Genomic DNA, 14,376 nt, shown 5'->3' with positions numbered 1-14,376 from the left:
GAATTCAAATGTGATAGTGTTGCTTGACCCATCATGGTGTTATATCCTAACCTTTCTCTTGCCTTACGACCACTGATAGAACTGCTTTTTAAAATGATTAACAGAAATGAACTGGGTGCAGTGGCTCACACCTGTAATCCCAGGACTTTGGGAGGCCGAAGTGGGCGGATCGCCTGAAGTCAGGAGTTCAAGACCAGCCTGGCCAACATGGTGAAACCCCATCTCAAATAAAAATACAAAAATTAGCTGGGCGTGGTGGCAGGCACCTGTAATCCCAGCTACTTGGGAGGCAGAAGCAGAAGAATTGCTTGAACCCGGGAGGCGGAGATTGCAGTGAGCTGAGATCGTGCCATTGCACTCCAGCCTGGGCAATAATCGTGAGACTTCGTCTCAAAAAAAAAAAAAAAAAAAAAAAAGATTAACGGAATTGGTTTTCTAAATTACAAAAATAACATGTGGCCACTGCACCCAAACTAGAAAATACAGATAACAGCAATAGCTCATGCTCATCTATTACCCTCCTAAGCATATGCTGTATTAATTCATTTGCTCTTCATGACAGCCGTTTGAGAGAGGCATTACTGTGATTTACAGTTGAAGAAACCAAGGCATAGTTTTAACCAAAAGGGATTTGTTCTCCATATTATGATAAGGGAATTCTCAGGGAGCATTAACAATGATATGGGAGAAGAATGTTTTGTGACATGCAAATCATAATTATGGTTACTGGTTGTTCAAGCTAATGATGTTTCTCTAGCACAAGGCTGGTGAAAGGTGAAGTTAAAAGTTCAGACTCAAGCAACCCGGATCTGAAGACGGTCATCTTAGACATTGCACTGTGGGAAAGTTAAAATCAACCACAGTCCCAACAGGACCACTCCTAAAACATCACACAAATCCTTTTGTACCTTGGACCAAGATGCTCTACGTGTATAAATAAAGAAGTATCACAGCTTATGGAGTACTTTGCAAACCACCTGCTGATACATGGTGAACATCTTTCTATATTAGTAAACATTTTGCCACATCATTTTACATGATTTAATAGAATACCAATGTAGGAATATAGCATAATTTATTGAACAAACCCCCACTGGTTGGCCATTTCATTTGGTTCTTTAAACAAAGATCCAACAAAAACCCTTGTTGCTGGATCTTTGCACACGTATTTGATGACAAGAAATTTCTGCATCAAAAAACACTAGGGATACTTTAAAAAGCCATTTGATTCTTATTGACAAAATACTCAACAAATGACCTGTATTGATTTGCATTTCCCCCCAAGGGCAGGAGAGAGTCTGTTCTCCATAGCCTCCTAAAACCGAGCTATAGAAGCCACTGGGCTCAGCAACCTGGAAAAAGCCCACCTGGCCCATATGATAATGCGGCACTGAAGCCTATGGCCTGATGAGCATGAAAGTCCCACCAAAACTTCACTGTATTTTGCTTTTCTGTGTTAAAAAGAAAGTTCAAAATCTATTTATTCTGCAAGGTTACCACACATATAAATATCAATAATATTGATTTGTATAGTGGGAGAAAAAATGCATGGGCTTTGGAGATGGGCTGATAGGGGTTTAAATCTTAGTGACACTGAGGTCTCTATCTCTGTAACCAGGGCACTTTACTGACCTCATTAGATTCCTATCAAAGTCAAATGCCACATAAAGTACGTTTTCTAGGGACTGACACATGGTGATATGTAAGACAAATGGTGACATTGTTCTTTCAGTTTCTTTGTTATCACAGCCCCATTCTCAAATTCAGGAATGACAGAAAGGGCAATGAGAGGTGGAAGAAACCTTCAGGAAAATGTCCCAAGCCTGGTCCAGAGTGTCTTTTTGTTTCCAGGTGGCTCTAGAAGAATCTCAGTTTTACCTCAGGGACTCCTTTGGAGCCTCTAGAGACAGGGTATGAGCCCAGGTCTTCTGATTCTCCTTATTTCAGTCCATGCTGGTGTGAACAAGTCCATCTGGCTCCAAGACTCAGCTCCAGGGAGTGCCCCTCATCTGGGAAATCTTCTGTTTCCATCTCCGTCTCCCCTTGCCCCCTCTTCTCTCACCTATCAGGGCTCTAACATAATGAAAGTAGCCATTCCAAGATGGTTCCCTCCAATATTTAGTCAATGTCTAGATGGCACTTTTTCATTTACTCTTTTTCCATTGAACTGCTTTTTAAAAATTACTGTAACCAAATTCTGAGCTTAGATTTAATTACCAAGTGTCTGTCTGAGGTTGCCTGTTTCTTAATTGTGGGGGAAATGAACTATGCTGTCAAAATGTGAAATCGGACCCATCACCCATGATTAGTTTCTGTCCCTATAATCAAACTTCAAGGTGATGATTAATAAGTGTGATTTAATATTTTGAGAGTGGACTTCAGATATAGACATATGATAACATGCTGCAGTCAGTATATAAAACTGCTGCTATCTGAGCATTTTGGCCAATGATCTAATAGAGCAGTGTTGGCCAACTATGGCCCATTGGTCAAATCCAGCCTGCTGTCTATGTTTTGATGACGCATGAGCTTTAAAATGCTTTTTATAATTTTTAATGGTGACATTTTAAATGGTTATATAAGTACCTACATAATGAGGACTAAACTCTGACCTTTTTTCTTCACTTGCTCAAATTCCTATCTAAGACATCCGGGGAATCACACTCTACAAGCCAAAAAGTCTCATAAGAGGGCTTTCATTTAACCCTACATAATGTGGCTTACTTTCCAGCCTGACTCTGGCAATAACATCACATGACAGATAAGGAAGGAAATAAAAATATTTTAACCCCAAATATGTTTCTTTGCCCTATCTTGAAATAGTCCTGAAAAGCTGTCTCTTATGGAGGAAAAAAACTATATTTTGTAGAAAATCCCTTTTCCCCTTCTCATGCCTTTTTCCTGATTCAAGAGAGAATCAGCTAAGAGTCTGACAACTTTTTAAGTCTGACAAGAAACATTTACCATCTAGTCTCTCTGAAGCCTGCTACCTGGAGACTTCGTCTACATAATAAGAACCTCAGTCTCCACAACCCCTTATCTTAAGCTAGACATTTCCTTTCTATTGATTCCAGGTCTTTAAACTCTTTCAACCAATTGCCAAACAAAATATTTGAATCCACCTATAACCTGGAAACACACCCTCCTCCAGTTGTCCTGCCTTTCCAGACTGAACCATTGTACATCTTACAAGTATTGATTAATGCCTTATGTCCCCCTAAAATGTACAAAACTTATTTGTGGCCCGACCACGTTGGGCATATGTTCTCAGGGTCTCCTGAGGGCTGAGTCAGTGGCCATGGTCACTCATATTTAGTTCAGAATGAAGTAATAAATCTCTTCAAATTTTATAGAGTTTGACTCTTTTTGTTGACAATAATATCTTCATGTTTGCCTGTTGGCCAAGAAAGTCTATAAGATTTACTATTTGGCCCTTTAAAAAAAAAGTTTGCTGACCTCCAATCCAATAGATGATCCTGTAACTCCCTTTCATTGTTGAATGTGACACCATAGTGCTGTATGTCCAATAAGGTTGACCACAGCTTTTAGAACCCCAAAGTGTTCAACTAAATAATATGATCAACAAGTTTTCATCCTATGGAAGGCACAGCAAATGAGATACCCCTTAAAACAAAAGTGAAAGAAATGTGGATCCCAGGCATTTTGAGATGTCATCATGTCTTGAAATGGTCTATCATTAGTTTGCCTTAATCTAAGTGTTGTAGCTTTTGATTGCTTCTCTGCAAACTGCTTTCCAGTGGAATCATATTGCAGCTGTTCTAACCACCCAGTTCCTGCTCTGGACGCTGAGTACATTAAAGGAAGTACAAAACAGTTACTTCCCAAAGACTCTCAACCAATTTTTCTTTCCTTAAATGATGGTCATTCTCCATATGGCAGGAGCAACATTTTTCTAATTTTTCTCTGCTGGTTTGAAATCAGAACTGAACTAGATATTCTTTCCAAATTAGAAGGTACCTCTTTCACTGACAACAGGAATTTAGAGGATTTGGGGTTTAGAACAATGTTATTTAAGTTCAATAACTGGAAAATCTCTTGATGAAGCAAAACCTGCATTAACATAGTAATCATAGTTTTTGGCTGATAAAGAAAAATAAACAGCTCTTGAAAAGAACTTTTTCCAAAAATGAAAACATTCTTTAGCTTTTTAGGGTACTTCATATAAAATAAAATGAAGAAATTTAAAATGACAAAAAAGAGAAGTACTCTAAATTCATCATCACCCTGCAAATTATTTTTACCATATAAAATACCAAAAAGAAAAGAAATATCTTAGAGAATTAAACATTTGTTATATCTAAAAAGATGAATCTTTCTTCATGATAAAGTTAAGTGTCTCTTGATTCAACATGTGCCCAGTAACTACTGATTGTCTGATACTTTAAGAAGCCCAAGAACAGAAGAAAGAAAATACCTATGGACTGAGGTTTATTAATCTATTTAACAAGCTCAGAATTTAGATTCAAGCGGTAGCTCCTCATCTCTTCTCTCCGTCAGGCTAGAAATCTCGAGATTCAACTTGTCATTCTCAACCTGTCTCCAAAATGCCTGAACTTTGCCACTGACGATCTCTCCTTTAGCTTAACTTGTTTTCTGTCCAAGTCACAGCTCTGCGAATGCTGTGTTTAACAGAGCTGTGTTTAATGTTTAAATCACGGTGGTTTCCCATTTACAGTAGGATATAGCTATAATCCTTTGAATGACATTAGAAGCCCTTTGCAATCTTGTTCCAACTCCCTGCCCTTTTCTGGTATCTCTCTATACCACAGCCTCAACTCTGGAGTCTTTAAGTAGCATGTGAATATGCCATGCCTTTGTCCATGCCACTCCTTTCCCCACGATGACCTTCCTTCTGCTTCCGTACTCCAGGTTTCCACTCAGCCATCAAGGTTCTGTTTGAACAGCACATCTTTGCATGCATGTGCTGTCGACATATCTGCTTTACCTCCAATGCAGGCAGCTCAGTCTTTGCGTCCTGATATCCAGCACCATGAGTTCGGCAGACATTTGTGGTGCTCAATACTTATTTACTAGCTTTTATTGCTGAATTTTGTAGGCGGATTAGCTCCGTGTTTCATTCAATTTAAAGAAACTTGCCATAGTCTCTGCCGTGTGGGCAAAGTGTAAATGTACGTCCTGTAGGAGAAACTCCAACTTCTTTCTGCTTCTCCAATCTCATTGTCAATCATGGAAACATCTGATACCAACTAATATTTACACAGTGCTTATAGATAAGTATCACGCTAGTACTTGGCACATCTTATTTGATTTTTTTCAATAAGCCAATGAGATTGGGATTGTGATTATTCTCACTGTGGCAGATGAAGAAATCGAGGTTTAGAGAGGTCTCACAGCTGACAAACAAACAAAAAACCAAAAACAACAACAACAAAAAACACAGGTAGGCTATGTCCTTGGCCCACTTCTCTTAAGCCAGGTTTCAACTAAACTGAGGTCATACTAAGAGACTAGCCACGGTCTTAGCTTTAATGGATTGATAGGTCACACTTAGAGGGATGGGGGAAGTGGTTACGGTTACCAGTGGAGTCCTGAGACTCATCAAGGTCTTCTTCTAGAATTTATCCAGAGTGGAGGAGCAAATGAGGCCACAAGATAAAGACCCTGGCCTTCCCCATCTCTAACCCTCCCACGAATCCCCATTGCCTTCAGCAGGAGGCCTGCACTCATGGAACTAAATTTCAGACCCCAGGACTTAGCATTCTGCCTTTTGAGTGTCCTATTCTACTTTATTTGCTGAAACAACGGAGCAAGTGCAATTAGCATAGGGTGGTTAGCTGTGTTTCATTTGCAAGGATAATGCATTATTTTAGAAATAATAAGGCAATTTATTTAAACCTACTTTTTCCTTCTCAATTTTCACAGCAGCAAGTGATAAAAAAAAATGGAGAAAATTACCCCAACAGAAATATTTATGAGTAAATAGCTCGAAGAAATGGTGAGGATGCTACTATCTGAATCATTCTGGTCCCACCCACCAAAACAAAGCAAGATAATATTCCTGACAGCATGATTGAATTGTGTGTAATTACTGCCAATGTTTTAAACATGATGATAATGAGAAAAGTATTAGCATTAAATCAGAAAGGCCTAAAAACATTTATTTTCCTAAGAGTATGACGACTACCTCTATCTTTCATTGAAGGCACGGGAGGAAATGCTATCCTTTATTACCATTGTTCTTTTCTGGCAGCTTGATTTGATATCATCATTTTCACAGATTTCTTTAGTATGTTTCTGGAGATGCATGCTACGCGACAATATTTTAATGTGGGTCATTTTGACCAAATACATAGTTCTCTTTGGGCTTGCAGCTACACATCCAAATTCGTTGCCTAGATGGCATAGGATGTTCTCCCTAACATTCTTCAGTTGAATATCTCATAGCAAGTAAATGCACATAAATCTAAGACTAAGTCCTTATGTAACACTTACCATGGAAAGAAAGAAAGAAATTCTCTCCATTTTTACATTTGGCCTAAAAATTTGGGCATTATAAAGTTTCAGAAAATGCCTTACCAGCTGAAAATACAAAACAAATTACATTCACAGCCCTAATATCTTGTATTGCATGTACATTTTCACGGGCAGGCTATCACTTTCCCTAGATTATCTGGAAGATAATAGATAATAAGGTAAAGGCAAATTCAAACAAAGACAGAAAAGTGCTCAGCTCAAACCCCTTAAAAAGACTAATGATACTTTCTCAATGCAAATGTTAAGATTGCTTTTTATGAGTCTATTTTGGAAACTATTTCCATTAAAAAAGAAAAAAAAAACCCTGACCAATAGCTACTCTGAGTAGTTGCAAATTGTGACTGTGTTCAGAAAGCTGGCAGATTCCAGCAGATGAATTTCAGTCTAGCAGCCAAGATGATCAACTAAATAAAACATTTATCAAACGTTAGAGACCTTTATCTGATTTTATTTTGTAGTGCAGCCAGACATAGTTTAAAAACATAGACAGAGATGCCAGAAATGAGGGGCTAAGTATGGCTATAGAAAATAATAAAACAGTGCCCCAAATGAACGTAATTTCATTTACTGGAATATATGGCTCTTATTTTCTGCAAACATTTCCCCAAACACGTAAGCAAGAGGCACAGATACTCCTGTCCATCCTATTCACCCAGTGGACCAAGGCACTATTTCTTAAAGCAGTTCCTGCAGAAGGTAAACATAAAGTGAAAAAATTAGATTACCAGATGATTGCACAAGGGTAAGACTAAGCTTTCAACTATAATAAAGTAACTTCCTCTGTTTATATATCCATGCCAGAATGTGGATCCTGCAGAATGTTCTGAGATAATACAAACTTAAGGAACACAGGTCGTCCACTCATCCACCCTGATAACCTGACAGATCTTTATCCAGTGCCTATTATTTATCTGGTGCTATATTTGGCAATGGGAATAGAGAGATAGAACAGAAATCCAAGGTCCCTTTCTTCCAGAAGCGTATGTTCTGGTAGGGTTTTCCGAACAAGTAAATGGATGAGCTTGTAATGGAAAACGCACATGTCTTGGGGAAACTTGATATCTATTAATGCGGAGCTTAAGATATGGAAGGGGAAGAAATGGCCAGTTCACCTGCTTTCAAGCCAGTGTGAATCACACTGTCTTCCTCACATCCTTCCCGCCTTTCATCTCTCAACAGATATTTCTTTGAGCATCTCTCATGTGCTAGGTACTGGCAATAGGTCATGGGCAAGCCAAACATCATCCCACAAATTGCATGTTTGAGCATTGACTATGGTGAGTGCAGGCAGATAGGCCATAGACTTTCAAGAATAGTGGCTGCCAATCCTTGGAGCAGGAGAGGAGCAGATTAGATGAGTGCACCTGCCTCAGATGGCTCCATGTGAGACATCCTGGGAGGGGAGGAGGGTGGGAAGAAGAAAGGATAACAACCAAAGTGACAACATAGTAAGGATCATTTCTCCACTGCCCTATGTGACTATCCTCAGTTACAAGCCTTGTTACAAAGTGAATCTGTAAAAGGTAGGGAAGATGATTATGTACGCAGATTCATAGAAAATTCCCAGTGCCTGCCACCTCCCCACTCATCTTGCATCATCTGTCTCTCCCTTGGTTAAACACTTCCTGCTGGGGTCCTCCTTGGTAGATGCACTTAAGAAAGGAAATTGACTAAATGGAAAATAAAGATGAAAAATTGTTATTGTGTCAACTTAGCTCGTGTCACCCAATGGGATTCCAGAGTATCCACTCCCAACAAGCCAGGAAACACACGTTTGCTTTGTCCCTCATTCAGGTGAGAGCCAGAGGTGCTGGTGAGCTGTGTGTGTGTGTGTGTGTGTGTGTGTGTGTGTGTGTGTGTGGTTTCTGCAGCTCCTGCTCTTGAAGGAGTTTGCGACAGAACTGGAATCACTATATTCATTGTTCCAACACGCAATTTGAGATACTGCGAATGAAGACAGGAGACAAGGTAATAAACCTTAAAATCAACTTGAATCATCTCAAAGTCCACAGGGTCCCAAATGGGATACTTTCTTAAATGAATGCCGCAAAAGTCTGTATTAAATGTTTTTTCTGCCCAGCTGGCTGAGAAGTAGACTTTAAAACCACACCTAAGACAGGCCTTCTCAGAAGGTCTTCAGAAATAATAATAATAATAAAATCTCACAAACCTGCTGAAGAAAGTATCGCATCCATGTGAATCCTACAAAAAGTGCCAAGTCTCAGTGAGAGGAAAACATTGCAAACTCTGGGAAACTCCATTGGACATCTGATGTGCAAGTTTTTTACCCTCAAAGACAAGAACTTGGAATCACGTTCCACCTCCTCAGCAAACATGCTGAAGTGAAGCTTATCACAGCACAAGGAACTAGCCAAGGCTTGCCTAAATTTAGGGACATTGCTTTCCTTTGGATTGCACTGATGTTGCCTGGATCAGCAATGAACTCTGGAAACCCTCACAGAAGAGTGACACTCTTTATTCATTTTCATTGATTTTCCAATTTCGGTTAAATTGAGTTGATCTTTTTTGGGGGGCTGTTGATGTTTTGTCACTAGAAATGCTTAATTCAACTTCCATAATTACATACTTGTTACAACTTAATGAAAGCCCAAATGAAAAGATCATGAGCTGGAAACATATTTGTCCCCTAAAATAAACTTTAAAAATGGGATAATTTACTACATTATCACTTTGATTTATAAATAGAGACTTATAAAATATTTTCTCCCAGAACAAAGAGAAGCTGAAATGGAGAAATCACCATGCTTCATCTTTTTCTTGTGAAAGGATCTTGCGAGAAGCTTTGGGAGCATTAAGGATTATAGGAAAGCTGGCATGTGTGTGTGCACCTGCACACACGTGTCAAGTGGGGAATAGAGAGCCTTGGGAAGTCATCACTGGCCTCCAAAAGAAGAAAATATGTCAGTCATAAAAATAGGGAGCATTGGCCGGGCGCAGTGGCTCATCCCTGTAATCCCAGCACACTGGGAGGCCGAGGTGGGCAGATCACCTAAGGTCAGGAGTTTGGGACAAGCCTGACCAATATGGTGAAACCCCATCTCTACTAAAAATATAAAAATTAGCCAGGTGTGGTGGCAGGCGCCTGTAGTCCCAGCTACTCAGGAGGCTGAGACAGGAGAATTGCTTCAACCTGGGAAGTGGAGGTTGCAGTGAGCTGAGATCGTGCCACTACACTCCAACCTGGGTGACAGAGCAAGACTCTGTCTCATAAAATAAAATAAAATAAAATAAAATAAAAAAATAAAAAAATAGGGAGGGTTGGAAAGAGAATGGGAGATGAAATGAATATAATGGACTCATTACTTTTTCTACTTCCCTATTCTTTAACTAGAAACAATTACATTTTCCAAAGGACAATCAGAGTTTCAATGCAAATTTCTCTTTCTCTCCCTTTCAATAATTACCTATTTCTAGCTTCTGTTTCTCATAGCTTATGTAACATCTTAGTTTTATTTCCAACTCTTTTTCCTTTTTTTCCCTCTATGCCAACAAACATATAATTAGGATTTTTAGAAGTACTTCAACCATGCTAGGCAGTAGAAATATAAACATGCATATGATCACAGTCTCTGTTGTCAAGAAACATACAGTCTAGGCCATTGTTGCCCAGTAGAACCTTCTGGGGTGATGGAAGTGTTCTAGGTCTGCACTGTCTAGTACAATAGCCACCAACCACATATGACTGCTGAGCACTTGAGATGTGTCTGTGACTGTGAAGCTGATTTTTACATCTTGATTTCAATTAATATACTTTAAAATTGCAATAACCCCATGTGACTAGTGGTTACTCTACTGGACAATTCAGGTCTAGACCAAGAGAAAGAGAATCTTCTTCAGAGACAAATGACAACCTAATTAGCACATGCCAACTGCTATATGATGGCTACAGGCAAGAGTAGTCAGAGATGGGAGGAAGACCAAGACTGTGGAAGAATCAGGTGGATGAGGACAGCTTCTTAGAAGGGGTTGATGTAATCCAGAATCTCTTGAGAAACTATAGCACATAAGAGAGGAGAAAGCAGAGGAAACAACATTCCGAACCATGGATTTATTGCATCAAAAACAATGAGGGGGAAATGCACAGAGCCCCCGAGGGAAGCCCAGAAGTTACGTGGAGCAGATGGTTCTTACAGAAGGTCAAGGACAACTCCAAGGCCCCACGCCTGTGGAATGATGTCAGGAGCAGGGAATTCCAGAATGGGAGCAGGTTTAGGGTAGATGGAGAATGAAGGATGGGTAGGAATCCACGAGTTGGTTTAAGGATGCTGTGTTTGGAGGGCCGCGAGGGTCTTCTACTTAAAGTAGCTTATGGTAAGCTACAGGGTGGACCTGAAACTCAGGAAAGGGCAGGACCAGAGGGGCCCATGCAGGTGGAAACGTAATCGAGGTGGGAGCACATGTCCCATCTGAAGGGGACAGCAGACCCTGGATCCACTGGAGCATCACACCTCACACCACCGATAGTGCACATGTGGAAAGTGGACCTGATGTCTCCAGGATTTCTGTTGTCCAGAAAAACTGGAAATTGGCATTTTTAAAACAGAAACGTGAAATCTAAATATTTTGATATGACAACTAATTCTAAAAGCTGTAAAACACTGCAGGAAAAACGAAAGAGCAGGCATGTGGACTGACTGGTCCAGGGGTCACCTGTTTGTGACATGTGACCCAGGAGACGGGGGAGATTTCATGGAGAAAGCCTAAAGGGATGAGAACAGAGATGGAAGAAGAGAGGGGTTCAAGGGGGAATGCAGGATGCCTGCAGCAAAGGGTTGGAGAAAGGAGTCATGGCCATTTGACTCTGCAACAAGGACAGCCTCTGTGATCTTGGATGAAGCCACCTCTCCTCCCTTCCCCTCCTTCCCTTGTCCTTCCCTCTCCCTTCTAGCATTAAAGCAGGGGCCAGAGGCAGAGTCTAGAATCACCAGGGCCTAGAGAATAAGTGGCTGTTGAGGAAATAGGCATCAGGATGAGTGAATACAAACAGTTCCAGGCGCTTTAGCCTTTTAGAGCACGTGTTTTCTTGGGTCACATAATATCCCATTTCCCTTTATAGATTTTCCCCACCAAAACATGGTAAACACCTCATTTCTGCCTTTACAGTATTAAAAAAACCATTGACTGGAGCCCCACATCATCCCTTGCATGAAAGCCACATTCTATTCTCGTGAAAAAGAAAGTGTATTCTTTTCAGCTCACCTCTCGGTCCAGCAGCGCAGGTGACACAACAGTGACAATGTCTCCTTTCTCAGGATCGATGTAGAACATGTTGGGAGATGGCTTGTCAGGCGTCTGCTGACGGATATTATACCGCAGGAGGGCATTATCGGTGGCTGGGTCATCTGCATCAAAGGCTGTCATCCGCATCACTGTGGTGCCTACCGGGGCAAGACAGAAAGGCACGGAATGGTTATCAAGGGGTCAACAACGGCCAGAGCCCCTTCCCCACCTGGGCAATAGCAGTGCAGCAGTGTGCCAATCACTTTCCAAATTAAAAAAGAAAAGTATTTCCCAAGCTTTGCTGTGTTTCAGCTTTTCTTCCTCCTTTCCCTCTCTGTTTCATTCCATGAAAAGACCTGAAATAAAGAAAAAAACATCTTTGCTGTTCAGCAGAGTGACCGCTTAATTTTTCCCTCCGGTGATACACTGTTTATTTTCAGGGGCTTTCATTCCACTGTGGATGTGGCTTTGTGACAGGGACATTCATTTTTTTTTTCTTTTTTTTAGACAGAGTCTCGCTCTGTCACCCAAGCCGGAGTGCAGTGGCGTGATCTTGGCTTACTGCAACCTCCGCCTCCCAGGTTCAAGTGATTCTCCTGCCTCAGCCTCCTAAGTAGCTGGGATTACAGTTGTGTGTCATCACGTCCAGTTAATTTTTGTATTTTTGGTATAAATTGGGTTTAACCATTTTAGCCAGGCTTGTCTTGAACTCCTGACCTCAGGTGATCCACCTGCCTCGGCCTCCAAGGATGCTGGGATTACAAGATTCCATCTAGCCATGGCCTTCATTTTTAAAGCTCTGATTCAATGCCAACTCCATGTGCCTGGGCTGCATGTTGGGGAAACAGGAGTACAAAGAGGCATGCTCCTGAGTGTGCAGGAGCTCAGAAATTAGTAGAAGAGATAAATATATAACAAACAATAAGACTTATCAGGCACACTGAGAGAGGGCATTATGAATACAGAGATGAACAACCTCATCTAGTCTGGGGTTTGCACAAAGGTGTCTGATGAGGACCCGTAAGAAGAGAGTAGGCAGGAACAAGTAGAAGGGACCTCAGAGCAAAAAGGCATTCCAGTTAAAGAGAATGAGAGCAAACACTAATGTGTACCTACTATGTAGCAGCCGTGTTATTTTAGGGACTTCCAATATAAAATGAGGGTAACACTGTTGGGTTCACTCACAAACAAGCAAGAGTCATACAAATAGGACCTGATTCTATAACAAGCATGTGGAGTGTTTGATTATGTCAATGATTGATAAGGGTGTCAGATAATGGGTCTTCCTCCCATGCAGCTGATATAAAGGGAAACTGGTATATCCATTGTCAAGGACCATTGGGCAGCAAAGAGTAAAAACAATGCCTTCACCTCCTTCGCATCTACTTTCAGAAACAACTGCACATGTCCGCAAGGGATCTGTGCAAAGAAATTTCTAGCTGAATTATCTGTCAAGGTGAAAAATTTGGAAACAGCCTAGCTGTTCATCAACAGGGGAATTGCTAAAATGATAGTATTCTCACACTGAGATATTTTGCAACAGCTTAAAAAGATTGTAGATCTAATGGGTTCTAATGTGGGAAACTCTTCAAGATACATTATTTAGTAAAAATGTCAGGTTGAAGAATGTTTGGGGTTCAGCACCAGAAGAGAACATTCCTGGCCCATGCAGCCCCCTTGCCTTTGGATGGCAGCTGGAACAACATGGCTCTGTTTCCCATTGACCTTGTCATGGAATCAGTGTTCTCAAACAGTGGTCTAGGTAGCAACTTGAAGTATACAGAAACTGATGTGAAATGTGACACGTTTTAACTTTCCTTACCCACAGGGTGATAGTGGTATCATTTTTGTGAACTTGCTTACACACAGAACATGCCACAATACTTTATTCACATGTTTTACAGGTACAGTTTATAAGTGCATAGAACAAGTCTATAAGGAGAACTTCTCCCTGGTAATGGTGGTTAAATCTGGAGAAGAAGAGAGGGGATTGGGATTTGGCATGGTCATCGGGAAAGATGTTGGCCTCATCTATAACACTTTGTTTATTTTTACAAGGTGAATGTATTGCTTTGGCAATTAAAATTTAATTTACAAGGAGCATAATTATAAGCACCAACAAAAACATGCCTGCTGGTTTTGATGATTGACAATAGCAGTTGTATTGCTATCACATTTGGATTAGGGAATCCTGCCTAACCATAACTTTTTATCCCAATATACTCTTCTACAAATATAAGGCCCATCTTCTGATTTTGAATCTGTCTGGACTCACAAAGTGTGACCTAACCGGAAGAGATCAAAGCCGCAGATGTATATTCAACAAAGCAGCAGGAATAGTCATACAAAGAAAACACTGAAGCCTAAAGGAAAGATAGAATTCATCTGGTTTTACCACCACCCAGAATTCCTTTCCCTTCCATAGCAATGCTTCTCTAATCATCAAAGCCAGTTTTTTTTCCCTCACCACTGGAATCAGATTAACAGCCATTAGGCCTGAATGATCAGATAAACAAGGAAGATCTGGCCACCCTCAAGGTTGGATTGATTTGTTAAGCAGTCTCAACTATTTTCACCAATGGTGCCATCCAGCCACATGCTTCAAGGTGCACTTCCTAT

The 14,376-nt window shown here is 40.6% G+C and overlaps 1 protein-coding gene across 3 annotated transcripts in view; it reads right to left on the bottom strand.

The window, feature by feature from the left end:
• CDH13 (cadherin 13) overlaps positions 1–14,376 on the bottom strand; it is a 1,163,636-nt gene that overhangs the window by 291,992 nt on the left and 857,268 nt on the right. For all 3 annotated transcript variants that reach the window (XM_003820879.5, XM_063597784.1, XM_003820881.5), the window contains one exon: positions 11,737–11,915. In XM_003820879.5, the coding sequence (XP_003820927.1) occupies positions 11,737–11,915 (179 nt within the window). The remainder of the gene's footprint in view (positions 1–11,736; positions 11,916–14,376) is intronic.

The sequence above is a fragment of the Pan paniscus genome, chromosome 18 (assembly GCF_029289425.2).
Source record: "Pan paniscus chromosome 18, NHGRI_mPanPan1-v2.0_pri, whole genome shotgun sequence".
Lineage (NCBI taxonomy): Eukaryota > Metazoa > Chordata > Mammalia > Primates > Hominidae > Pan > Pan paniscus.
This window is presented reverse-complemented; position numbering and strand designations above follow the sequence as displayed.